The following is a 25,996-nucleotide window of genomic DNA, read 5'->3' on the forward strand; positions in this document are numbered from 1 at the left end:
CCCAGAGGTCCGCAGTGAGTGCAACGCTCTCAATGAATATCTCACAGACACATACTAGTATCATGATAGCTAAGGACGGCCTATTATTAGCAGAGCACCGGTCTTAACGGCAACCCCGGAAGTGGTAGCCGAGCAGCACGCTCAAGCACCACATAAATGGAGACATATAACGGCCATAGTGGAGACGAAACTCAACCTCCTCCTGCTCCATAAAGACCGAACCTTAGAAAAGGGGATGGCAGTAAACTCCGCTAACATTCCGAAAGCCGCAAGGGCCACCACCACGCGAAAGCAGCGCATGTGTGCATCGTTACTCTATCGGGTGAAAAAGACGGCATATGTAGGACCCCATACATACGTAGTAGGCAGAGAATACAGAAATTCTCCGAGAAAGACAAAAGAAACGGATATCCACTCACCTCCACCGGCTCCGACGGCCACGCAGTCTTGACTAACTGGGCCGGGGGCCCGAAGTATAATTCAATAAACAGGTTATGGCTCAAGGGCTAGACGGTTCCACGAGGGATATCTCCATGCTTGCTGTGCCAGGAGGCGGGGAAATAGCCTCATTTAGAGACTATTATAACGGTGAAATGGCATCACGGTAGAGGCTGGGCATCTTGAAGTGAATCGTTGAACGCTGCAGAAGGCATAAACGGTAAAAATTCGAAGTGACTATCAGGGGAGGTCTCGGCATGACAGGTGGGGTTGAGGGGATCACTTAGACCCAAAATGGATAAGGTTAACGAGGAAGAGGAGACGAAGGAACTCTGAAACACGCGGTCTCGAGGCTGTGGTTGGACCATGCTTCGGGGTTAGTATGAAGATGTTCATTGTAGGGGATAAATTTTGCATACGGCTGTTGCGGTTGGATTGGTATACCCAATTGGCGCCTCTTGTTTTTGTTCACACTACCTGCGTATAATGTGGAGCAAGGAAATTGATTACTTCAGATTGTAGAGGGCTGGAACATAATGCTCAGTCTTTTGAGGCATAGTGGGCGGGGTTTAAGTGAACGCTAGATGAGTTAAAGGACTCATCTGCGAGGAAGTTTCAGATTTGATTCGAATCATGAGACACCCGTGGACGAGACACTCAGTCTGCACAGTCATAATAAAGTAACTTAGGTGCCCAGGTCACGGCGTACTACACTGGACGGTGTCTGCCAGAGACACGGACATCTGGTAGTGGTATGGGTCTAGTTTTATGAGAAGCTGGGATTTCTTTGATTCAATTTTTTTTTGAATTTCAAGTAATAGCTAGGAAAGAGATACTAGGGCTATTGTATGGATAGCCTGTCCCCGCAGTGCTGATAAATCCGAATACTTTTCCTGGTTGTTGAACACCCAGGCGATCCCTTCGCCTATGATCCAGGCGAGCCCATTTTTCTTTGTCGTAATGTCGTAAGTTGTTGTTGTTGTTTTGTTGTTGTCCGGCAATGTTAAACGATTGCGGGCAAGTCCTCAGTGCCCAGCGCGTGTGCGATTCCACCGGCGAAGAAGCTCAGCTCATCTGGGAAAACATCCACGCAGCCGTTGGTGAGTCGGTCAAGGAGGAAGTGTTCAATTTTATCCAGTAGAGCTTGGTGTGTGTTCGGGCCAGACGCCTCAGCTGGAGTCTCGGCGGGAGTCTCAACAGAAAGAGTGGTCTTCGCGGGCTCGAAGGTCGAGTCTTCTTTGCGGAGTGCAATCAAGTCATTCAACTCATCCACAGCAAGGAGGTTACGGAAGACACCGATGACATGATTGAGGACCGAGTCGAGATACATGCAAGGAGGATCGTCGGGGTGCATGGACTCGGTTTCGTGGCCCATTCTGATGTTGTCCGCCTGGGCGCGAAGATAAGTTTTGTAGTTTGAATCCGCAATTCCATGAATCCCGTTCATGTATGCGATGAAGAGACGCTGGTCCACATCGACGGCGTCGCGGGTGAAATCTTCCAGCTGTGGTGCGTTTGCGCGGAAGAAAGAATCACGGTTATCCTCACAGTCATCATCCTCGGTATCGGACTCATGCAGAGAACTCTGCACAGAGCCTGACTTCAGGGCAAGGAGCATCATCTCATGCATGGTCATTTCAGACTGGGGAGCTTCCTCATCCTCGGATAGGTCGGTATCTGGAGTTCCGATGTATTCGATATGGGGATCAAATCGAACCGAGGTCTCAAAGCCGATGAAGGAATCGTCAAACGAATGGGTATGATCCTCATGGGTCTCCGGCACATTGTGCGAGGAATCCTCGTCCCACACAGAGAAGTCAGACATGTCGTCCTCATCGGACTCGTCTTCATCTTCGGAGAGAGCATCGTATTCGAGTTCGATGTCGTCCGATCCATATCCAGACTCAGACTCAGATTCAGAGTCGCTGTCGTCGTCTTCTTGGAGATCGGCGGTGGAGTTTTTCAAGATTGATTTGAGGATTGAGTGAAGAGGTTGCTTCTCATTCTTGGCGACAAAAGTTGAAACGCTGGACTCAAGCGGCGCGGTAGTGGTTGAGGAGACTGAAACTTCGTCTGAGCCATAGCAACTGTCTTGGGAGAAAGAGGCATCGAGGTGGGAGAAAGCGGAGGAGAGAGAATCCCAAGACTCTCGGTGGTTATTTGTAGCAGCCATGTTCGGCAAGGTCTCCATGATTCGAATTGAGCAAGAGGTGCTTTCGGAGATACTCGGAATGGTGTAAATTTGAGGGGTACTGCGACTTTTCGATACTGATCCTAGTAAGGAATTATCCTCGACCAGATTATTCGCAGCAGGGAGATGAGAATGAATTTCAGTTGAAGATCAAGATGACGGAAGAGTACTGGCGACGAAGGCCTTCAAGACGCGGAGAAAGTTCCATGGTAAAGCACACGTTGATCGTGTGATCATCTACTGGCACTCGACGGGGGTGACCCCAGCAAGGAAGCAAGATGAGTACATGATTGTGTGTCGTTCTTGAAATTGGAAATTGTTTGTTGAAGCACCCGTTCGCGGCGACCGGGTGAGGTGGTGATCTTGTTTTGAAGGTATCTCCAAGCGCGATTAAATTTCGGGGGGTCAGAAAGAGGTCGCAAGGTGTGAAGGGATGTCTGTGATGATGTTGGATAGATGGTGAGATGGATAAGATGGGAGGTGGCGCGTAGGTGCGAAGTTGAGGCGATCTCGGAGAGCGCGATGAAAACGGCACGGGAATGCCTGAGGTTGGTAGGGTGGGTGAGTATTGAATGGTGGATATTTTTGAAGATCGAGAAGAGTAAAGAGAACGAAGCTGTGGAGGGGAAATTGAGGGGAAGAAGAGAGCCGAGGAGAGAAAAGAAACTCCACGTTCCGCGGGGTGAAGGATTGAGTCACTTTGGGCCGACCGCGAGTGAATGAGGACAACCGCCGCCCAAAGTAGTAATAAGTGAATGCTGTGTCAGGTGCCCAGGTGGTCAACACCAGCTGACTTATCCTTTTTAATTCACTACTAATACTCAATAAGACAAAAAAGACATATGACTTGTAAGCAACCTTGGAAGCCTTGAATCTTCAAGTGGTCGCTGTCTTCTTCTCTTTTCTTCCTTATTCGCCTTACGGAATCGTCATTCTGAGTCAGCCGGCTAATTGTTTCTTAGTTTTTGGTTCTTGGTTCCAGCTATGACCTCAATTCTTTCTATTTACAGGCCTGATTTCAAGTTTGATATTGGGCAGCTTGAAAGAATTAAGACACTCAATATACTATATCTGAAATATATTGAATTGTTGAAAGATCTTCATATGCAGCAATCCTGCACAATAGCTTCATACCCAGAGAAGCTGTGAGGCGCTCCCTAGCCCGGTTTACAATAATAGCCCAAGGAGGGTTCGGAGTAGTGGAACTGTCGATCAGGCTGAAATGGCAGGAAAAAGAAATCAACCGATGATACGGAAATGGCAATGGCCCTGCAGTGTGATGGTTACCTCTGGCTAAAAGGATTGATACTTCCAGACTCCACTCCGGATTTCCAGGGCTGACAGAGTGCCTAATTGCCCTTGGTATATGTACTAATTTCAAGTTCCCTAGCGTGCTTTCTTCCCTGTCACTCCTGCATCTATTTTGATTCAGGCGAAAGCAAAAGCCAGTGTCTATTTAAGGCCTGCGCAGCCTACCCAACAGGCCTGAGCGATGCCAATAAAAGCGGGATACAAAGAACGCCGCCTTGCATCAAGATGCCCAGATGCTTGGGCCTTCAGCTACAAATGACAAATTCTGCCCAGCTAGAAAGGCCAATGTCCTTCAGGCTCATTGAACTAATGCACACAATGGACCAACTGGATTATTTTGGGTAGATGATCGCTCATGTGCGAGAGCCCTGAAGAGATACCCAGTGCCATTTTAGGCATGGATCAAAACTTCATCTGACTGCATTCGACAAAGACCTCCACAAATAGGGCGATCGGCTTATTAAACTCCAGTGTTGATAATAATAGAACATGAGATCTGATCAAGACTCGGAGGCCGAAAGGATCGCCCTTGGCGATCGCCATGCAGTTGAGATTCAGGAGGATCTCGGGCCCTCACATGCACGCTGTGATGTATTATTCTCCGGACTTGTGCCCCAGGCCAGCAGAATATGATATTCTGGAATATTTTGTCAAAAAAAGTCTTCGAATATTCGCTGCATACTTGGCGGAGGCATGACATTCTGCCAAGCACTCCAACATTCCGGAGCACATTCCAGTCTTATCGAGGTCATCACATTGGATCCCACCTTGATACGATTATGCACCCCCATTTGAAGTAAAGAGCATGAACTAATGATAGTATAGAGTACAGGAAAGAGCTCTGCAGGTTCAAACAGGTTGTCACGATGCTGCGGATCCTACCGTCCCGAATTAACCTTGTTTGAGAACATGAATGATTAGATTGCCATGGTCATGACGCATACATTATTGTCGAACTCCTAGGGGGAATAAGCCGGGCAGAGAGATCTCCAAACTGGGGGAAACTTTGCTCCTGGTCCCTTAATCATGCTTTGATGGCTCGGGCGATCCGATCCATCCTCAATACCTCAATGCTCCCCTATTCCTCCTGATGAGGGTACAGCAATAGCTCTCCAAGTGTGCTGATTTGACATGCCTGAGTTTTTTCCCCCACACCCGCCACACTGACTTATTCAAACGGTCGCCGTTTCGGGTCTAGTGAACGAGGTTGCATTCTATCTGGTGGCTATCCGGACCCAAGCTTCTGACAGGGGTGGATCCAGATTGAGTGGCTCTATTAGCCACTCACTTTTAGTGGTATACAATTGGCTATGGAGCTCTAAAAGAGTCTTGAATCATTCTTCGATGCAGATGTGGATCCTAAGATGGGCCAACCGGATTCTTTGCTTTCACATTCCTCGTTGATCAAAGAGGATCTGAAGAATGTATGCGAAAAGCCCGAGGCTGGGATGCCTCAAAGCAATTCAAATAGTCGGCGAGAGCTGTTTGTTTCATTTGCTTTCAATGCATACTCTTCAAGTGTTTACACTGATTGTCTTGTTATCAAACACTTCCCTTTTCTTCCCCCACACTTTTGCATCATTTGCATTGACTTGATTTTGCATCATTTGCATTCATTTTTTTGCATTATTTACATCTACATCAGCATCAACTTGATCTTTTTCAACTGATCTCGTTAAGCCCTAAGTAACCTCCTCGAACCCTGTTGGTTCTGGGTTACCAATCACATCCTTTGTTCCTCCCCGGGTGTTCATATTGCAAATCTATCCTTACTTCGCCGCAAACGGATACAAAGCCGTCAAGATGTTCGCTCAGCCATTTGACCATTCGTTCAATGACATCTTCAACCAATACGTTGATGTGGATCCCTCGGGCCCCGATGGCAACAAAGACTCCTTCTCGGGTGACTTTGATCAGCTCTTCCCGCTTGACTCGCTATCGAGCGACTGTGGCGATCATTCCCCCACTGGATCCACTTTGAAGCGCCATCAATCACCGCAACCCTGGACTAAAGAGTGGTCCCTGCAGGACGACGGGGCTCAGTTCGCTTTTCAAGACACCATTCACCCCTCTGCAATCTCAGACTTTGGTCTGAATAATAATTTCGAGGTTTCTTCCGGCCCTGCAGCAACAAACGGCAATTCCTCAACTTCCCCATCTACCCCGCCGGCTACTCCCCGCCGCAAAGTTACTAAGAGTGCGATCGTCACTCCCAAGTCTATCCGCCATCGCGACCCGAATGAGCGTCGCGCATTGCTGCGCAAGCAAAGCTTCTCCCCCAGTTTGTTACGCTCTTCCAATCTTGTTAAAGGAAGAATGGCATACCCAGAGGCCTGGGCCCAACGGATCCAGAGCTTTACTCTGACCGGCTCAGATGGCCATCTTCCTTTGTCGCCCCCACCTTCGGATGTTCTGGTTCAACATGAGAACCTTCATACAGACACTATGAGCCACCACAGAGACTCAACTGAGATGCCCACTCAGTTCTTTCAACAATCGCCTGCTGTTTCTATGCCTTCACCTTCTGTTGGTGCACTTGCACGACACCAACAACAATATATGAGTCACCCAAGCTCCTCTGGATTGACCGACTCAAGCCCTCCATCTGCAGATGATATCTTCTCCTCATCACACTCCTCAGATCCCCAGTCTATCTCCTCATGGCAGTCTGATGCTCTTGGCACCTCTTCCCTCTCCTTCACTCCCGATCTACAAGCACATGATCAGGCCTGGTGGTCATCGCCCATGCCTTCCCGAGTCGTACAACAGCAGAACTCTTACCAAACAATGACATCTCCGGCCCATCAGCGCTCAATGCAAGGTGTTGCATCCCAAAATGATATGATGCAAGGCGGACTGATGATTAAAATGGATCCGTCATTTGATATGTCGGCCGAATCTTCCTTCTCCAACAACATGATCCCCACCAACTCTCATACATTCATGGCACCTGCCACCGCCCCTCAAGTTCACACTTCCCACTCCCCATCATTATCTCCCAAGACTGGCTCATCACCAAAGAAAGCCAGCCACCGCCGCACGCACAGTCGCAAGCTCTCAGGGCAGAGTATGAATGGCCCTAAACCGGTCAAGTCCACAAGTCCCCGAGGGGCTAACAAAGCTGCAAATGTATCATTTGTCAACTTCACTGCCCATGACAGCCAAAAAATCCTCACTGGTGTTGCGCCCTCTGGAAGCTCCAAGACAAAGGCCCGTCGGGAACAAGAGGCTCGTGATAAGCGCCGTAAGTTGAGTGAAGCTGCTCTTATGGCTGTCCGTAATGCAGGTGGTGATGTCGAGGCTCTCGAGGCTGTCTTCTGCTGAAACAAATCCTGTTCTATGTTTTATTTTCCACTTCCTGCCTCTGTCTTTTTCTTGATGTACTTCGAAGCCGGTGTTCTGGGTTGATATCATTTGATTTCTATGCTTCCATGGTTGTTTCTGGTGTTGTGATCAGCTTTTTTGTTGGGCTCTGGGTTATACTCCAAAATGTTAGATGTATTTTTAATATCTAGACAATATATCCATGTCTACTTATACCATATTTCCTGTGGACTTGGTTCAAATCCGAAATCAGTAACTCTGACCTACTGTGCAAGTTGCATGGAAATGGATATGGTGAGTCTTTCTGGTGGGCTTGCAGTTCACTCATTCTGATTATATACTACTCTCCTCTTGGATCCTTGACTGAGTTGATGCAATAGGCGGAATTTCTTACTATTTAAAGAAATTTCTTCCAATTTCAATTTCTCTTTCTTCCTTCTCCGTGCCAATATCTTTCTGATAACGACACATACTGTTCCAGGTATGCTTGTGCATCGCTGTGAATGATCTTTCCTCGCTTATATTCGTCAATCTCTTTGCTACCACTGCAGCTATCTTTGTCATTCTCTTTTCTATCACAGCTTCTATCATTTCCACTCACTTGAATACTCCAATTTCTGCTATTCTTTCTTTACTGAACACCCCCAAAGCTTTCACCTCTGCACTTATTTCAATATCAATACCTTCATTCTGATCTTTACATTCTCATTCTCTTCAGCTCATTCAGTTCCCTAGCATCCTGGTGAGTATATCTTCAATCCCAACTTATTTGCCTGCTGTGCGATACGATTGTGCGATATTCTTGCGCAATACAATTGTGCGATATCTTGACTATTTATTCGTCGATTTCTACTTTGCTTCTCTTTTTCTTTCTTTCTTCTTCCCCACACTCTGTGTCAATCTTGAAAATCTTGATCTTTTGAACCCTCTCCCTCGACATTTGAGCATCCCAATCGTTTTTTTGCAATTGGATACTCAATATCCTTTACGTGCGTGTCTTCCTTCTATACATGCATGCCTTGCTTAATCCCATGCACATTGACACTATGACTTGACACTAACAGACTCTAGATCTTTTTCTTTCTATTGAAATCTCATAAGACACTTTCACCATCAACCCATTGATACATCTCGACCCTCTTCATCTCGACCTTCCTCCTGCTCTTTTCCCTTGTGCATTGGGTCTTGAAGACCTCATTCTATGCACCATTCATCTTCCTATCATCCATCTCCATCCGCAACTCCGAGTCTCCCCTTTTTCCACTTTACCCTTCTTTTTTCTTACCAAACTACTCCTAAACATCCGTTTCCCTGTCATTTTCTTTCCAGCTGAGACACAATGTCTCATCAAGGAGGTCGTGGCAGAGGAGGTGGAAGTTTCCGAGGGGACTTACCAATTCGTGGTTCTTCCCATCCTCGCGGCGATTATCGTGGTGGTCGCGGTGGCTCTCGTGGAGGGGGGTTTTCAGCTAAGGCTGAAACATCTGAGTAAGTCTACCAGCCCCGATGATCCAACGAACACATTACTAAATTTTTTGATAGAGTCCTCACAAAAGATCCACCTGCTGAGAATGCCGAGCTCCGTAAGTTTGAGGATAACTGTATCAAAAAGAACCTCAACTACACTGGTGAGGCTGGGGTAATTCGGCGCCCAAACTATGCAACCACTGGAAGGTCAACCCTTCTTCGGGCGAACTTTTTTGAATTGGGCTTCAAAGACCCGCAGAAGGCTTTTCATTGCTACACGGTCAAGATGGACCCAGAGCCCAAGCTGCCACGACTCAAGAGAGAGGTTTTCCAGGAGATTCTTCTGACCAGAGCCGTGAAAGCTCTTCATGGCACATCGGATATGGTTAATGAGCTCGTCACGCTTGGCCCACTCGAGGATTGGGAGAGAGGAATGACCATCAAGATCCACGGCCCCAGCCCAGGCAAGTTCAATGAACACAAAATCAAGTTCGGCAGAAATGGAACCTTCACACCGGCAGAACTCCTAAAGGAGCTTGGCAACCCTTCGCAGCTATTCCCTTTGAAGGGGAGATGGTTGCTACAAGGATCCTCAATATTGTTTTGACCCGCTGTCCTCAAAATGACACCGGCATCGTTACAACCGGTAAGGGCCGTCAAAAGTTCTTCTGGATCGATGACCGAAAGCAATACGCCGATCTGGGAGGTGGTCTTGAAGTCCTTCGTGGGTTCTTCTCTAGTGTTCGACTCGGTGCTGACCGGCTGCTGCTGAATTTGAATGTGAATCACGGCACCTTTATTCGCGGAGGAGAAATGACCAAACTGACCGACGAGTATGTCAACACGCATGGCGAGGACCGTGAAGGATATAATCGATTTGTTAAGGGTCTCGCTGTCGAATTGATGCATCTTCCCGAATATGATCCACTTACCCCGAAACACCAGAGACTACGGCAAAAGAAATACATCTGGGGAGTTGCAACACCGAGTGATGGTGAAGGTCCTAATAAACCCAATGTCGCACGTGTTGCCTCGCATCCCAAAAATGTTGAGTTCTGGGAAGCAGACAAGGATGACAAGACTGGAAAGACTGGAAAGTACACAACTGTCCATGAATACTTCCAACGCAGTAAGTATTTGACTTCAATTATCTGCTCTCGCTCATTAGTTTTGATATAAGTCACATTCACTAACATCCTTTAATAGAGTACCCAAAATTTGCGTCAAATCTAGGAAGAAGGCCAGTTCTCAACCTGGGCACTAAGCAAAAACCCCGGTACGTGCCCCAGGAAGTCTGTCGTGTTCCTATAGGCCAGATTTTCAACGGAGAGCTCTGCACTAGCCAGCGTCAGGCCATGATTAAGTTCAGTTGTCGGCGCCCTCCAGACAATTTCGTATCGATCATTAGGGACGGTCTCAAGGTCATGGGCATTGAGAACCAATTGGTCCGTGAGGTAAACCTTGACATTAGCAAGCAAATGATTGGTGTTCCTGCCCGAATGCTTAACCCTCCCACCTTGAGGTATGGCGGCAACAAGAGTGTCAGGCCTACTAATGGAAGCTGGAATTTGAGAGATTTCAAGTTTACGCAACCACCACAATATAACCCTTGGGGGGTTTTTGTTTTCGCAAACGGTAATAAGTGGCCCCACGTCGCAGACCACTGGAAAGCCGGATCACAGCCAGAGCGTTCGATCAACGAATTCATTGGGACACTTGCAGGCTTGGGAATTTCGTGGCGTCAGCCAGAGGTGATCAGAGTTCTCGTCTACACTTCAAGCAACTACCGTAGCGTGATTGCGAATGCCTTCCAATCTACCATTGACCCAGAGACAAAGAAGCCCAAGTATCTTTTCATGCTTACTCTCATGTTTGACAATGAGGAGAAGGTCTTCAATCACGTCAAGTGGCAAGGAGATGTTCGATTTGGAATCCTGACTCACTGCGCTAAGATTGAGAAATTCATCGGCGGTGATAAGCAGTACATGGCGAACAATGCCATGAAGGTCAACCTCAAACTTGGCGGTGTCTGTCAGTCATTTGATACCAACGCCTGTAAGCTGCTACAAAAGGCAAAGACCATGATCGTTGGCCTCGACGTGACCCACCCAACTGGGGCGGATCCAAAATTCTTTCCAAGTATTGCTGCGATTGTTGCAAGCACAGACGGACGGCTGGGTCAATGGCCAGGAGACACTCGAGCGCAAAAGGAACGCAAGGAAATGATTACGGACTTGGGGTCAATGCTTGAAGGTTGTATCATGCGTTGGAAAAACTTGAACAAGGTGTTTCCTGAAAACATTATCATCTACCGTGACGGTGTGAGTGAAGGCCAATACAAAACGGTCATGGATGACGAGGTGGCACAGATCAAGACGATGTTTAGACGCGTTTATCAAGCGCGCAAGGGGCCAAATGTGACCTTCATCATCGTTACCAAGCGTCATCATGTTCGATTTTTCCCGACCAAGTCCAACGACTTGGACAGGAACGCTAATCCTCAACCTGGAATGGTGGTTGACCGTGGAGTGACTCGTGCTGTGCTCTGGGATTTCTATCTTCAAGCCCAATCGGCCATCATGGGTTCTGCGCGTCCTGCTCACTACGTGGTGATGTATGATGAGATTTTCACGAATAAGGCTGCGAACCCAGAAGGAAAGCCCGCCGATGCTCTCCAGGACTTGACTCATGGCGTCTGCTATATGATGGGTCGTTGTACTCGCTCAGTCTCCTACAGCACTCCGGCTTTCCTTGCCGATCGATTCTGCGATCGTGCACGCCGTTGGGCAAAGGCTTGTTTCAATGAAGCGATTGAGATGGGACAGGAACGAGACCAAATTCCGTTTCCTGAGCCGAGGAAAGTAACCCAGAACGGCGGCATTACCAACTACATGTGCTATATCTGATTTCTTCTTGAAATTTGATTCTGTGTACATTGATTCTTTGACCTGCTCCTTTCCTTTCTGTTTTAGACTGCCATTTCTCTTCTACACTGTCTTTTTTTACTCTTCTTTTGCTTTTTCTTGACGTGATACCCCTGGATCTTGGTTCGTTTTGGCATAGATGACATCTATAGCACTGATTGGATTTGTTGATATTTGGAAGTCCACCATCGATGGAATCCGACAAAAAAAAGAAAGCGAAAAAAAACGGGAAAAGACCGACGAAGACCAAAAAAAAAAAACAAAAAACACAAATGCTTCAAAAAAAAAGGAGATGCTTCTTTGGTTTCCCTTCTTTGATTTTGCTTCATCATGATTTTTTCCTTGTTCTGCATCAGGCATCAGGATAGTGTTAGTTAAGCGTTGAAATACAAATTGTAGTGCCCATTTGGGCCAGAAGATGTGGATTCAAGACTCGTAAGCTAGACCCAACCACTTAAGCTATTTACTAGTAACCAGTAGTAGTAGACAAGTCATAGCACCGCGCTTTTCGTGGCGGTATAGCAACTTGAACGGAATTAGGAGATTATCCACGTCCAATGTTGGCCACATAGGAAGATTTTTGAACCTTGGAAGGTCTGTTAAATAGACACCCTATATCCCAACCTTGGAATCAGATTCAACTTGCTAGCATCCATACATGCAGACTCTCGGAGGTGTATGCACCAAAGCAGCTGGGCTGTTAGTCGTATCCGTAGGTGAATGTTATCTACTCCTGTATGTAAGTATCTAAATTGGTAGGCTAGCCGCTATACAGTTCAAGTTGGACTCGGACAAGGAGGAAAAAACATTTGCATAGAAGTATCGATGGGCTGCTTGACTAACTGTCAAATTGAATATGTCAGCTGGAGAAGTTGAATAGTGTTTAGCAGGCGTTCAACAAAAATCCTCCAATACCCAAGTAGTAAAAGAGGTCTGAATCTACAAGTCGCTATGCTTGAGTTTAATTGAGTGACAATTGTCATATAGTTGAATATTATCCTAGGTTGTAGAATTTTATTAACAAATCTGATCTGCCTTAGCCTGAATCTAGAATATGAAACAAGGAAAAGAGAACTAGTGTACAGAAGCCCAGCTTTGACGGATTGGCTGTAAGGTAGCTTGGAAAGGGCCATGCATTGAGCGCATTCAGGATCCACTTGGATATAACTTGAAGTGGGTAGGGTTGCAGAGAGGAGAACTCCCTGTGATTATAAAACTTCGAGGCATGTTGATCTGGAAGGGGCAAGCCGGTGTCGAGAATCGAGATATCACTCTGGGATCATGGTTGTTGGCATCTTATAAAGTCCCCCCAGGCCTCTACACACAGTCATACATCCCTCTTTTCTTTAGCCAAATGACGAGGCTTATAGGTGTAGCTGTCTGGGTAGCTCAATTCATCGCTGCGAGGAAGGAGACCAGGCCTCGGGCTGCCAGGATTCACCAGGGCCCTTTTTATCTGCCTTTGCCCATGGGTTTTTTTCCTTTTGAGTCTTTGGGGGTGGGCTGGTAGGCTCGGGCTCTGGTGCCGAGGCAGGGGACGAAGGAGCATCTGCTGTAGTGGTGGTTGGTTCAGAGGTGATATTAGCAGCAGCAGTAGTAGAACCTGGCGCAATACCAGGAGTCTGCTGTTGTGTCGTCGGTTTGTCGAGGAATGAGGGTTTACTGGCCCAGCGTTCGTCGGCTAATCGAGCGAGTTCTTTCATTTGCGCCTGTCGAACCAGATCTTGTCGCTGTTCTTCGATGGTTGGCGCATTCGGACGGACGTATCGAAGCCACTGGTGCCATTGTGCTAAGAAAGAAAATAATAGTCAGTAATTGCGACACGGTGTAATATCTCTGCAATACATTGCTGTAGGCTTGAACATCATGATCCCCCAGGTATAATCAAACTTACGAGTAACCTGGACATCTCCGTAGTGTGTCTTCGGATCGAACTTGACGATACGTCGATATCGACCGGCGTTCAATTGATCTTTGAATTCCCAAAATGTGTTCCCGGCAAGGTCCTGGCCTAATAGTAATAGGTGGCGGCGTTGGCGTTAGATATGCAGACTCGAAAGCATGGATAAAGCGCCGACGAGGGACGAAGAAACTCACCGACCAAGTAGGATTTCCGCCAGGGTAGCCGAAGGCTCTTCCACTTAAACCAAAGACTATTAACCATTGTTGTTATACAAGAGTGGATAGTCGAGAAGGAATTGAAGCGTGGAGAAAAAAAGTTACGGGCCAATTGAGCCAGAACGTTAGGAACGTTAGGAACGTCATCGGCGGAGTCCAATAAACACAGCCCCAGGCATTCCATTCCACCTTCCACCCTAACTTCCTCTTCCCTTTTACATCTCACCCAAGATCATTCAAGGAGATTTTGTTTACTGCGCTCGCACGCGCTGTGTCATCCTTTGGGCTTTCAATTTTTCTCCTTAAATTGCTTTTTTTTCGAATTTCGCATCGTCTGATACCCAAGTCTCCACTGGGCTGATTAGGCACACGAGTAAAGGGATACTCTTTCAACACCTACAACACCAGCGTGGCATATTGACTGGTCTGGATCGGAAGCTAATAGCTCAACATTCATCATGGCTTCGGTCACTTCCTTGGATAAAGATTTGCGCAACATGCGCCTATCCCGGTATACCCCGCAGGCAGCCGCGGAGGTGCGCGAATGGATAGAGGATGTTTTGCGCGAGAAACTCCCAGCGTCTGATCTACTGGAAGGACTGAAGGATGGTGTAGCTTTGTGCAAGTGAGTCTTAATTGCGGCGTTATCGCGTCATCTATATGCATATATGCGGTTGAAACCCGAACTAACAACCCCTTGTCTACTAGACTGGTCAATCTGGCCGTATCCCCCGGAGTGAAGTATAAGCAGTCGCCAATGCCATTCGTTCAGATGGAGAATATCTCGCATTTCTTGCGCGCATGTCAAATGGCACCAATCAGTCTTCCTCCGCACGACGTTTTCCTCACGGTCGATCTCTACGAAGCCAAGGATCCTGCGCAGGTTCTACAATGTCTGGCTGCACTTAGCCGGAGAGCGAATGCCCTACAGCCGAGTACATTTTCGCGTACTGTCGGTCCACAAAGTAAGCGCGTAGTGGTAAGCCCTAACGCGACGGGGTCTTCAACTCCAGGATCCTACACGCGCAGCGGTCGTGCCTCGAGCAATGCTAGTGATGCAGCCCCTGGGTCCTTTAGCTCATGGAGTAAAAAGGATGATGTGTCAAAGACATCACCAGCGTGGAACATTCACCAGTACGGTTACATGGGCGGTGCAAGCCAAGGAAACCAGGGCATTGCATTTGGCGCTCGGAGACAAATTACGACACCAGGCCCGGCTGTGCCTAACCTGGCAGAGAAGGAGAAGCGCAGGATGGAACAGGAGAGAGAGGCTGAGCGAGTACACCAGCGTGAGGCTGAAGAGCAGGAAGCTCGTGCCAAAGCCGAAGAGCAGCGACGATGGAAGGAAGAGACCGATCGGTTGAGAGAGAAGGAGCGCCTCGATATTGAAAATGAGAAACGGCGATGGGATGATGAGAAGCGCCAATGGCAAGAGGAAGAGCAACGCCGACTTGCGGAGGAAAAGGCAACCGAGGAGCGCCTCGACCAAGAGCGACAGCGCCGAAAGAGCGCGAACGACTCTCGTCTCAACGGTCAATTTCTAAGCCAGTACCAGGCCGGCCAGAGTGTCGGAGCTGGAGCTACTGCCAGCACTGAGACTTCTGAGAGTCGTCGCATCAAGGAACTTGAGCGTGAGCTACAGTTGGCTAAAGAACGCGAGCGCAATTATGAGAATGAGCGAAAGGTACCAGAGAATGATGTGGACTCTCAGCCTGCTAGTGGAAGCCGCCAACGCCCTGTTCCCGTACCTCCAAAGCCAAGCTATAGTCTCTCTTCCCTTGAACAGGAACGACGACTCCTTCGCGGCGAATGGCAGAAGAATCAGGATATGCCAGCAGCCGATGAGCATCCAGATGACTTCGAGGAACAGGCTCCTCCTCCCCCTCCACGACCTCTCCCTGAGCCTGTGCCCTCTCAACAGAAAGCGCCAGCCCTACCCGCTAGAGAACTACCTCCTGCTCCTCGTCCTCTGCCGGATCCAGTAGCCTACTCCGCCAACCGAGGTCAAGGCCGCACTGATCGTTTCTTGAACTCGAATCCTGCCCCTGCAGCACCGCCTGCTACTGCGCACCGCACTCAGGATTACAGCTCAACAGCAGAGATAGATGCAGAAAACAGCCGCCGTTACGCCTCACAGCAGAAGACTCACGCTGGAGGCTGGGCTTCAAAGTCCTTACTGGAACGCGAGATGGAGCGTGAGCGCGAGCGTCAACGTGAGTGGGAAGAGAACCAGAAACAGACCCAAGCAGCCGTTGATAGCGGCATGCGAGACAGCACGCATGGCTCAGGCCCTGGCCAGACCTGGGATGTTCATCAGTATGGCTACATGGGCGGAGACAACCAGAACCGTGGAGGCGTAGGGTTGGGTGTTGGAGGTGCAAGACGCCAGATTATTGGGCCTCGACCTCCCCCATAGATCCATATCCCTGAAAGTATTGACCCAGTGAATCCTTTTTCTTATTTTTCTTATTTTTCTTCTCATTATCTTCGACACTCCATTTTCTATGCTTCAGGCAATATGATTTCCCCAATTCTTTTTTTGTTTCATCTCCTATTTGCACTGGCGATTCGGGCGATTCATTTCGCTTATCATTCTCAGAACTTGAAGCCACGGCCTTTTCTGATTTCCTTGTTTGTATTGTGGAGTAACCTAAACCACAATTCAACTTGAGGTTGTAGATAATTATGCTCATACTTGAATATGAACTTGAATGATGTTCATTCAGTTCTCTTTTTTTCAGCGCTGGCAGGCCTTTAACTAAGCTTTCAACGTTCAATACGACTGAAGTCTGTCTTGAGAAGGAATAATATGTTCAGTGGCAATGTACTAGTAGGCATATAAACAGTCATATCGTCATAAAATGATCCTATAGAGCCAAACACCGTATCAACTTGAATTTGGCTCATTCAGACTCAAAATCTCAACAAGATACATCAATCTCTCCCCACTTTCGACCAACCAACACCATTCAAGCGGTTCATTATCTCGACTAGCCTGGTTGCGCCGGAACTCATCCTGTGCCCGATCTGCTCGATGGTTGATACCAGATACAACGGCTTCTTTGAAAGAGGGTCTCATGACAATCAGCTCACTAGAAGCCAAAAGCATAATGACTGATTCCAGAAGTATTGAAATCTTGATATGATTAACAGCAGTATTTGAAGCTGCCGCGTAGGGAAGAAAACATTCTTCCAATTTCGACTGAGTGAGAAACTCTTCATCTGAGCTCCGTGCAGAACTCTCCCGTAATAGGAAGAGTAACTTTTCGCAAAGCGTTGTCTGCGCGGCTGCTGATAGAACTGGAAGAATGGCTGGGCTAACTATAGCCTGGAAGATTGGGAGGGAGAGCTGGCTGATGTTCTCCACGAACAGGTCGTAGAGGTCATACCACTGCATGAACTGGTAAGGAAGTCGTTCAGAGACATTGGACAGAATGGCGAGGAGCTGTTTGCGCAGTTTCAGAGCACCTAAACCACCCATTGGCGCAAGTCCTACTTCACTGTGCGGTAAAGATGTCTCTTCATTTGTAGGTTGCGAAGTAGTTCCCTTCCCGGCGGATCTGGTCCCTCGTCTCGTACGTTTTGACTTTCGAGGTTTGGAGCTGGAGTCACGATTCGAAGCCGAATCATTAACCCCGTTCAGTTCCTCGTCCGACTCATCTTGAGCTAGGTAGTCACCGTACTCTTCCATTTCAATATTGACCTCTCGATCTCTTTTCTTGGCCTGTTCCGGCGTGCGCGAGGACTTGAGCTCGTTCTTGAACACCTGTCCAAATTCATTGACGGACTTGACACCCCCATCTGCAAAGATAGCCCGGAGAACTCTGCGATTTCGTCCGGAGAGAGAACCCGAAGCAATGAACTGGAAAATCAAGCTTTCACAGAAGATATCCAGATCCTCCTTTTCACACTTATTCTTTTTATCTCTTGTATTCTCTTGTCCATTGCTTTCCGTCTCATTATTTCTTGCCTCCTTTCTCTTATCACATTTCTCCACTCGTGCTGTCCAGTCATCCTGCATGATATCACACATATACTGCAACCAGATCTGCCATCGTTCCCATCGCTCAGGGTAAAGTACTGAGCAATTGAATGCCCATCCAACAGCATGCCAGAAGTCCTCTGCTCGAGACCATAGTGAGTCGTCTGTACCCATCGGCAGACCTAGCGGTTTATCAGTTGGGCGGCCACCCTCATGATCATTCGTTTCGTGTAGACGACCAGATCGGGACGCTCTTTCCGCGAATTTAAATGCGTCACCCAACCTGCAATCCTCAGGATTGACTAAAGTGGCGAGTAGTCGCAATAGGCGCAGTGCCAGGTTCGACGCATTTTGTTCTTCGGCGACTCTGGCACGGGTGGTAGTGGATGGATGGACGAGAAAAGTGACACACAGAGCAATATGCTGTGGGACGGGTATGATGGCTTTGTTGGAGGCGTAGGTGCCCGAGGCGAGGGTATTCAATAAGAGAGACAATCCTGTTGTATCTGTAGGGGTTAGCGGAGATCATAATGGCTAAATGACAAAGTGGGTTGCGAACAAAGTTTTTCTTCAAAGAAGATTCCGGCATGTGTAAATAGCTCGTTTGGCAATACCGCAGGTTTGCGGTATTCCATGCCAGTTGGGGGAGCCATGGCATCCAAATATTCTTGCGAACTGTCCAAATCCATCGAATCCATCGTCGCGAATTCGCGCGGAGACGCGCTCTTATCGATAAGAACTTAGTCAGAATGTGGGGATCTATGCCCAAGTGGAGATGTTGATCAATTCTAAAAGGCAGTAAGAAGATCATGAAGATTTCTAGATGTTGCTCTAGAGGTTGATGTACATTGACAGAAATTCATTCTCGAAGCAATTCAAATGTTTGTTGATACAAGGTTGACCCAAGTTCTTTGTTCAAGTTTGATAGGTACATCATGTACTCCATACCTACTCGGCCTTGAAAGGTGAACAAAGAAACTGAGATTTCATGTCCTAAAGTTATTTCTTTGAATTAGAGAATTCAAATATGAATAATTTAAGCTTATTTTTGAGATGACTCAAGAGACTAGAAGTTATATCCATTTTCATGGTTTCCCAACCCAAACTTACCCTGAATGTGTCATGTATAGTTTGCCCCGCAATGGTTATGAGTCATGATAATACGAGCATTTGAGCCTGCTTACTCGTATAAGGAATTGGCTTGGCGTTAACTGGGTAATGTATCCATTCTGCCAAGTATAAGAAGTCAAATATCACTAGTGTAGTGTGAGATATCATCGAAAAATCAACCAACACAGCGAACTCTTAAGACTCCTTCGCCACTTCGTTCTATGCTCTGGCATCATGGACACTACAAACTTAAACGACAAAGACGCAGTACGGGACTTGATTGCCCAGCAACTTGAATCAACCCCTTATGCATGCTCCTCCCTCACTCGTCTATCTGGTGGCACCGCCAACTTCATATACCGAGGCACTCTCTCTGGGAGCCATGACTCCATTATCATCAAGCACAGCAAAGACTATGTTGCATCGAATCCTAATTTCATGCTCGATACCCAACGATCTGTTAGTATTTCAATTCCTTTTTGATCTCAAGTTCAAGACATTCCAATCCTAACCTCGACTAGTACTTCGAAGAAGTCATTTTGGCAGCACTTGGTGATCTTGTTCCATATTCTCAGGAGAATATTACAGTCACTACGCCTCGCATTCTTCATTTCAATGCTGAAACAAACACGCAAATACATGAGGATCTTCTAGACTCAGTTGATTTGAAAGCCTTCCTTCTGGAGAAAATCACCAGCAATGTATCAGAGTCTTATTCGCGTTCGATAGGGCAATCGCTAGGGTTGTGGCTACGATCGTTTCATGAATGGGGTGCTAAGGCTGAACAAAAGAAGACTATTGACATTATCGCCAAAAACATCTCCATGAAACAAGTGAAGTTTTATGTGAACTATGGTCTACTGCTGGATACAATCGACAACTTTCCTGGGATTCTAGAAGAGAACCGCGGTATCTTTGAGCAGGTTCGAGACCTCGCGACAACAGAATCGAAGAATGATGTTATCGATGATACTAATGGACTTCTCCATGGTGATTTCTGGACTGGGAAGTAAGTTACAAGGACACTCACTTAATATATCTCTAGTATACTAATATCACCGCCAGTGTCCTCATCTCAAGCAATCCTCAAGTCGAACAAACCGAAACTAAGATCTTCGCTATTGACTGGGAACTGACACACATTGGTCATCGATCCTCAGATCTAGGACAAATGATTGCGGAATTGTATGAGACCAAGCTTTTCAAAGGGGTTGAACATGGGCTATGGATTATTGAGGGATTCTTGAAGGGATATGGACCTTTGAGTGATGAGATGGCATTCCGGACTGCCATTCATATTGGAGTTCACCTCATTTGCTGGGGAAGCAGAGTTTCTGGATGGGGTAGTGAGGCTCAAGTTCAAGGTGTCGTGGAAATAGGTAGGAATTTGGTCGTACAGGCTTGGACCAAGAATAAGGCGTGGTTTGAGGAGGACCCTATGGGTTGTTTATTTCAGAAGTGAAACTACTACTAGGTTTTTCAGCTAGTACTAGTGCATTTTTCGATATCAAAGAAGATCTTTGGTCATTCGAATTTCGGAAGTTGAATGGAAATAACAGCTTGTGTTCAAAATCTGGTTTAGAAATACATCCCAAATTGGCAGAGGTGTCCGTGTAATATAGGGCAAGGATGGGATACTTACGTATACTTGGAGATTTCACCGCCTTTATCACTCTCGCCATGTTGAAACTATTGGCACTGGTATGCACATGTGTCTTTCAATGTTTGTGTAGGATATGATATCTAGGAAACATTTGAAGCCACTCAATCCAGAGGATGGGCAGAAGGTCGTCATCATCCATGTCAATATTGGGCATATAGTAATTAGAAGTGGGGTATATCGGCGCTTCCAACAGCTATATAGCTCAGCAGCCTTCTTTAAAAAGCCGGAAATTTCTATCTTAATGTTGAGCCTACAGTCTTATTAAATTTATCATATTTTTCTTCTTCATGCGTTGTCTTACACGCTCATAGGTCGGATGTTATATACAAGGCGATGATGCAATGTGTCCCCGCATGGGCCCAGCCAAGAAAATGCCCTGCATTACGGCGTGTCTAGCTTGAGGACAGAGCTCCGAGTCTCCAGGGCCCATTCTTAATTGCGGGGATTTCACAGTTATGCATATGTACGACGTACTAATTATTGAAGTAGAACAAAGTGTTATGAGTACTAAGGAGTGGAAAAGCAAGGTGCAGAATATAAGATATGCAGGGCTCTAAAACTGGACATCTAGACAAAGGACAGGCTGGAACTAAAGGGGGCCGAGCCCACGGCTGCGTCTCATATTTGCCAAAAGAAAGAAGAAATTTGCCAGGAGCCAACAACGGATCGAAGTCCGCGAATCAACGCAATGCAAGGAACTCTTTATTGTGAAAAGGGGAGGCAGAGTAGGAGGGGGAACGGAGGAGGAGAAAGGCGAAGGAAAGACAAGGAGTGAGCTTCGAAGGCCGAGAGACGCCAATGTAGCAAAAGAAAGGGAAAGAAATAAGGGAGCCTTATGACTCGTCTGGTAAATCGGAGAATAAGCCTATTCGCAAACGATGCGACTGGAAAATACATGTTAGCAACAGGTTCTCATGGTTCTTCTCTATCTCCGAACGTTTCAAAACCGGGCATGGACATACGAAAGGCAGTTTCGGAATAACCACACCAAGCGTCGCCAGAACGTTGATGGTGAAGTATGTCAGGTCGTAGTGGGTATAGTGGGTGCTTAGGAGGAAGAGCACAATCGGAACGCAGAGCAGGAACTTCTTAGTAGGAGTGTACTGGTCGCCATTGTCGATTTGCTCCCACATGTTCAAGTTATCGTAGGCGCCGGCATTGAACTCGAATGGGATGCCCCGCACCCAGTGAAACATGAGGAAGGAACCAAACATGTAGCTGATGTTGGTCAGGGTCCATGAGGTCTCCTGTGAGACGCCGGGAATAATATCATAGAATATTTTGAGAGCGGCAATGCAAACGAAATGGATAGTCCAGGCGCCTATTTAACGCGACAGAGATTCATGTCAGTATTTTGTGTTCAATATTTCCCCAAAAAACCGTCAACTTGTCCACCGTGTCCGGAGCGGGACGGTCGGAGGAGCAAGAGGAAACTTGCGCCGCTACCACTCACCCTTAGCATTGACCCAGTTGGCATTGAGATTCGGTAAAGCAGCTTGATCGCTGGTGTGCTCGATGGACTCGGGAGGCTCTTGGTAGATGAGACTGCTGGAACGTCGGCGACGGCCCTGCTTCTGGGTATTGGGCGATAACCGCTGTGGCCCGTCCATCTCGGGGGAGAATGAGATGGAACGAGGGACCAACAGGGAGGATTTAGAGGTATCGGTAGCCAGCGTGACGGCGAGAAGGTGGTGAGTGGGAAAAAGGAGCGTGGGGATGGAAGTGGCACACACGGCCCAAAACTGGAGAAAGGCGGATCGGCTTTCGGGGGTCACGGGGCAGTTTCTCTTTTTATGCTTCAAGCACTCTTGATACTAATAGCCACAATCAAATGTTTTGATTTTGATGGTGGTACTTTTTTTGGTTCTTGAGGGTATAAAGGAAGAAGAGAAGGGAAAATCCAAAGAGAAGTTGAAAACACGTGCAAACGCGCAACTCCAGCCCTGGAGCTTTTTTTTTACAAAAAAGTCTGGACTTCGAACTAAGGATTAAATAGTCAAGCCACTCTCCTATTTACAACTATTTATACCTACAAAATTGGAAATGATCCCCCCTATTTGCTTCTGGAACAATAGAATTTGTTTGAGAATTCTTATAACTTTTTTTCAATGTATATGAGAACTGTTGTGATCTCTGTTATGATCATGATTCTATGAATTTTGGTTTCTTCAAGTTTCCGGTATAAACATACTCCGGATCACGACATGGAAAAATTCATCGTGGAGTCGAGTCATTATAATTAATGCTAGCTCCAAGTTATCCTATCGTCTAATACAGATAACGAGCACTGGAGTGGGCAGATGTCAACGCTCCAGGATTTGCCAGTTCGTGCACGACCGGGGGATCTGCCAAGACTGTAGTTCACTATACAGAGCAAATTGTATTCAAACAGCTGATTTATGAACATTTATGGTGGCCAGAGACCGAAAAGATCGATGGGCGCTTAAAAATTCGTGATACAAATGCAGAATTATCTCATTCATCCCCACTTCGTCAACTCAAGTGACCCATAATCAACATTGGTGGTGGCCTTACAGATTGCACATTGGACCAATGGATCATATGTCACGTAAAGAACATCAAAGTCATAGATGTAGACATAAAGAATCATCATATTCAAGTTTTATTAACCATCCTATCTTGGCAGTTAGTACATACATCATGATATACATGGTACAGTCAGCGGGTTCGATGTTGATCTCAAGTGCTATAAGTGCAATGCAGCGATAGGAACCCTAGATTTGACTACATATAGGTATTTCATACAACATATGGAGATGAATTTATTAGCTTGAGTCAAAATAGTCGACGCTAAGTCTTGAGAACATGCTGATGCTAAACAAGCAGTGCATAACGATGAACTTCCAGTCGAAGATTTCCCAAGTTGCTGCCTACTATAGTGGATCCATTACTAGGCAAGATATGGTTAGTGGAGTGATCCCCAATGCACGAATGATCACTGGCAACTGGTGTCCGATCTACCGTGTGGACATTTGAACCCTGAAAAATGATAAACGATTTTCCGAAGACTAATTCACCTCTCATCAATCTTTCAGATTGAACTCCTGATCGTCAATTTCGATCATCGCAGTAGCTCGAACAGCTAAGCCCCAATGTATCAATACCAAAAACATACACGTTCGAGAATAACACCGGCTAATCGGATCGGAGAAATACCGTATTTACAGTACAGGCTTGATACCTTCAGGGCTCAGACTCCCAAGGAGACCAATGAGACTTCAGTATGAAGCAGCGCTAGATTTCCAGCTAATCCAATAACACGCCAGTTCGATTATTCTTACGCGGTCGGCGTGAGGCTGACTTAATGTCCACCTGGGCAGCGATATAAGAACAGTGGTGACTATGCCTGTCGTCACCTGGCAGCGTTCAAAGTAAGAAGGCTGTTCAATACTAGCTTAAACCACTGGCACTTGAGCAATGGTGGTCTCGGCTCCTGATGTCGTTACATACGTTGGTATTCCCCTCGCAGTGCTGGGCGTGCTCCCAATTCTATATACGTCCTTTCGCGCACTTTGGACCCAGCGATTGATCCGTTCAACACTCAAACGGTATGATCTGTTCGACTCGGCCGTAACACGCGTGAGTCTTATGGGAGGAATTGTTGAAGTAGAACTCCCAAGATGTACTATCAGCCCACTTGATCGCGAGCTAGACGCTAGCTACTGGAAGCTGAACGGATTTCAAGTCTCATTGAAAGGCGGGAGCTGGTCAATCTTTCATTGGAACCGCCTGGTCACTGGGAAAGTTTTGTACCGATGCCAATTCAAAGATGAGCTAACTATCCCACAAGCCGATATTGAATTTGAAGAGCTGGTTGCCTTTCTACTTGACCGTGGAGCCGTGCCAGACCCTCAAGGTTGGCGCATGTTAAAAACAAGTGGATTATGGACACCTCCTGGTACTGCACTGCTACGTCCGCCACGAGGGATACCAGGCATCGCTCTTACGATTATGTCTCCCGATGATTCAGATGGTGTGCTGAGCCTACATGTCCAATGGAGAACGCAATGGGATTCTAGGAACTCAGCCAGCATGCCTCCTTTCTGGATGAGATTGGAACAGCCTGGACTGATCAAAGACGATCATCCGCGGATTATTGATAAATCTGGCATGGAGATATCCAAGATTCCCTCATCTGAGACAGAACAGTTGAAGACTTTCAGCCGTCAAACCACGGCAACTGCTCTTGATTCAGCAGATCCAACCTCATATGCCCTTCTTGCAAGGATCAACGAGGCAAAATCCACATCTTCCAGCAATGACAGTATTCGATTCAAAATAGAGCAAGATCATGTAAAGCGTGTTTTTTTTGAGCATGATAGTATCATGACTGGCGAGCATCAAGATTTATCTAAGCTTGATGAGACCTTTGGTTTGTGGTTCGCCTGTACTGCCTGTGCATTGAGCCAAAATGGAGACTCTGGACTATGGAACTTTGCAATTCCAGACCATATTGCATCTTTCGCGCGACAAAAATCAATTCCATGTGGTGTGATGGTTATTCTTGGTATCCTAAGCGAAGATAATGTGCCTCCTTGGGCCTCGCCGCCGCCACAATTTACTCAAAGCCCGGCTGAGATGCAACAACGCCTATATGAAGAAACCCTGGCTCGAAGAATGGAAAACGCAATGCCACCAGGCCAAGCTGCACAGGCAAGAAATAACAGAGTTATGCTGGAGTCAACCCGGTTTCACAATGATAATCTCAAGAGAATTGAAGCCCGGGAAGAGTACGAGCAACGTCGGCTAATCGAAGCTATCCAGTCCCCGCGACTTGACAACAAAGTTATTGCTGAGGCGAGTCTTACATATCTTGTTAATCAAAAGATTGTGCCTGGCAATTATACGCTGTCCAAGCTAGCACAGGCTGTGTTATATCTCATGATACTTGATATGGACCAGGCCAGGACAATCACTGATATTCTTGAAAGATGGATGCTTTGGTGTCAATTTGGAGGAATGCAGAAGCCTCAATTGACATTGTTAGTGGAGAACAAGATTGCTTTTTGTTATGCCTCTGCGTTGGTTGTCGTGGTTCAACAGGCTAATGCGGGAGATGGCAACCTATCATCTGACATGCTTGACTGTCTGAGGTTATGGAATCGAGTGAGAGTAGGCTAAATAGCCAGTGGTATTATATGCATGTGAAAATTCATTTTCCAACTTGAACTTGAAACTTTGATAAGTTGGATTGCATGCGTACATCCATAGATAGTATGTAGCTTTACCTGGGCATTGAATTCTGTAATAGTCAACGTTCACCCGTTCACCTTGGAATCTTTTCTCGTATTGAACAACCAGTTCACCCTAACCTGAGTGTTTCACTACAAGTAAAGATATCTTACCTAATTGGGAACAAAAACCACAAATAAATGCTGGGTGTGTGCAAAATTACTAACAGTAAAGTTAGTCACATCTTCCTATAGGTGGCAAAGAGCAGATAAACC

The 25,996-nt window shown here is 46.8% G+C and overlaps 9 protein-coding genes across 9 annotated transcripts; 5 read left to right on the forward strand and 4 right to left on the reverse strand.

The window, feature by feature from the left end:
• Positions 1-1,441: 1,441 nt before the first annotated feature.
• N7483_004378 (uncharacterized protein) lies at positions 1,442-2,629 on the reverse strand (the record flags this gene model as incomplete). The annotated part of the gene is made up of 1 exon (XM_057087815.1): positions 1,442-2,629. One exon carries the CDS (start codon positions 2,627-2,629, stop codon positions 1,442-1,444), a length of 1,188 nt encoding a protein of 395 aa, XP_056947644.1.
• A 3,114-nt stretch (positions 2,630-5,743) lies between these two features.
• wetA (developmental regulatory protein WetA) lies at positions 5,744-7,264 on the forward strand (the record flags this gene model as incomplete). Its single annotated transcript, XM_057087816.1, has 1 exon — positions 5,744-7,264. One exon carries the CDS (start codon positions 5,744-5,746, stop codon positions 7,262-7,264), a length of 1,521 nt encoding a protein of 506 aa, XP_056947645.1.
• Positions 7,265-8,603: 1,339 nt separating this feature from the next.
• N7483_004380 (argonaute/piwi family protein) lies at positions 8,604-11,637 on the forward strand (the record flags this gene model as incomplete). The annotated part of the gene is made up of 4 exons (XM_057087817.1): positions 8,604-8,752; positions 8,807-9,199; positions 9,253-9,860; positions 9,938-11,637. 4 exons carry the CDS (start codon positions 8,604-8,606, stop codon positions 11,635-11,637), a joined length of 2,850 nt encoding a protein of 949 aa, XP_056947646.1.
• A 1,412-nt stretch (positions 11,638-13,049) lies between these two features.
• N7483_004381 (uncharacterized protein) lies at positions 13,050-13,819 on the reverse strand (the record flags this gene model as incomplete). Its single annotated transcript, XM_057087818.1, has 3 exons — positions 13,050-13,444; positions 13,550-13,666; positions 13,753-13,819. 3 exons carry the CDS (start codon positions 13,817-13,819, stop codon positions 13,050-13,052), a joined length of 579 nt encoding a protein of 192 aa, XP_056947647.1.
• Positions 13,820-14,231: 412 nt separating this feature from the next.
• Positions 14,232-16,189, forward strand: N7483_004382 (calponin homology domain protein; the record flags this gene model as incomplete). The annotated part of the gene is made up of 2 exons (XM_057087819.1): positions 14,232-14,398; positions 14,482-16,189. The coding sequence occupies 2 exons, from the start codon at positions 14,232-14,234 to the stop codon at positions 16,187-16,189; spliced, it is 1,875 nt and encodes a 624-aa protein (XP_056947648.1).
• A 471-nt stretch (positions 16,190-16,660) lies between these two features.
• On the reverse strand, positions 16,661-18,453 carry N7483_004383 (uncharacterized protein; the record flags this gene model as incomplete). Its single annotated transcript, XM_057087820.1, has 2 exons — positions 16,661-18,261; positions 18,315-18,453. The coding sequence occupies 2 exons, from the start codon at positions 18,451-18,453 to the stop codon at positions 16,661-16,663; spliced, it is 1,740 nt and encodes a 579-aa protein (XP_056947649.1).
• Positions 18,454-19,099: 646 nt separating this feature from the next.
• Positions 19,100-20,327, forward strand: N7483_004384 (uncharacterized protein; the record flags this gene model as incomplete). The annotated part of the gene is made up of 3 exons (XM_057087821.1): positions 19,100-19,324; positions 19,387-19,874; positions 19,931-20,327. The coding sequence occupies 3 exons, from the start codon at positions 19,100-19,102 to the stop codon at positions 20,325-20,327; spliced, it is 1,110 nt and encodes a 369-aa protein (XP_056947650.1).
• Positions 20,328-21,361: 1,034 nt separating this feature from the next.
• On the reverse strand, positions 21,362-22,138 carry N7483_004385 (ORMDL family protein; the record flags this gene model as incomplete). Its single annotated transcript, XM_057087822.1, has 3 exons — positions 21,362-21,412; positions 21,491-21,849; positions 21,982-22,138. The coding sequence occupies 3 exons, from the start codon at positions 22,136-22,138 to the stop codon at positions 21,362-21,364; spliced, it is 567 nt and encodes a 188-aa protein (XP_056947651.1).
• A 1,828-nt stretch (positions 22,139-23,966) lies between these two features.
• N7483_004386 (uncharacterized protein) lies at positions 23,967-25,670 on the forward strand (the record flags this gene model as incomplete). The annotated part of the gene is made up of 1 exon (XM_057087823.1): positions 23,967-25,670. One exon carries the CDS (start codon positions 23,967-23,969, stop codon positions 25,668-25,670), a length of 1,704 nt encoding a protein of 567 aa, XP_056947652.1.
• Between the last annotated feature and the right edge of the window lie 326 nt (positions 25,671-25,996).

This window comes from Penicillium malachiteum (genome assembly GCF_028827825.1).
Source record: "Penicillium malachiteum strain IBT 17515 chromosome Unknown utg000002l:1.0-8849297.0:1.0-8852440.0, whole genome shotgun sequence".
Classification (NCBI taxonomy): Eukaryota; Fungi; Ascomycota; class Eurotiomycetes; order Eurotiales; family Aspergillaceae; genus Penicillium; species Penicillium malachiteum.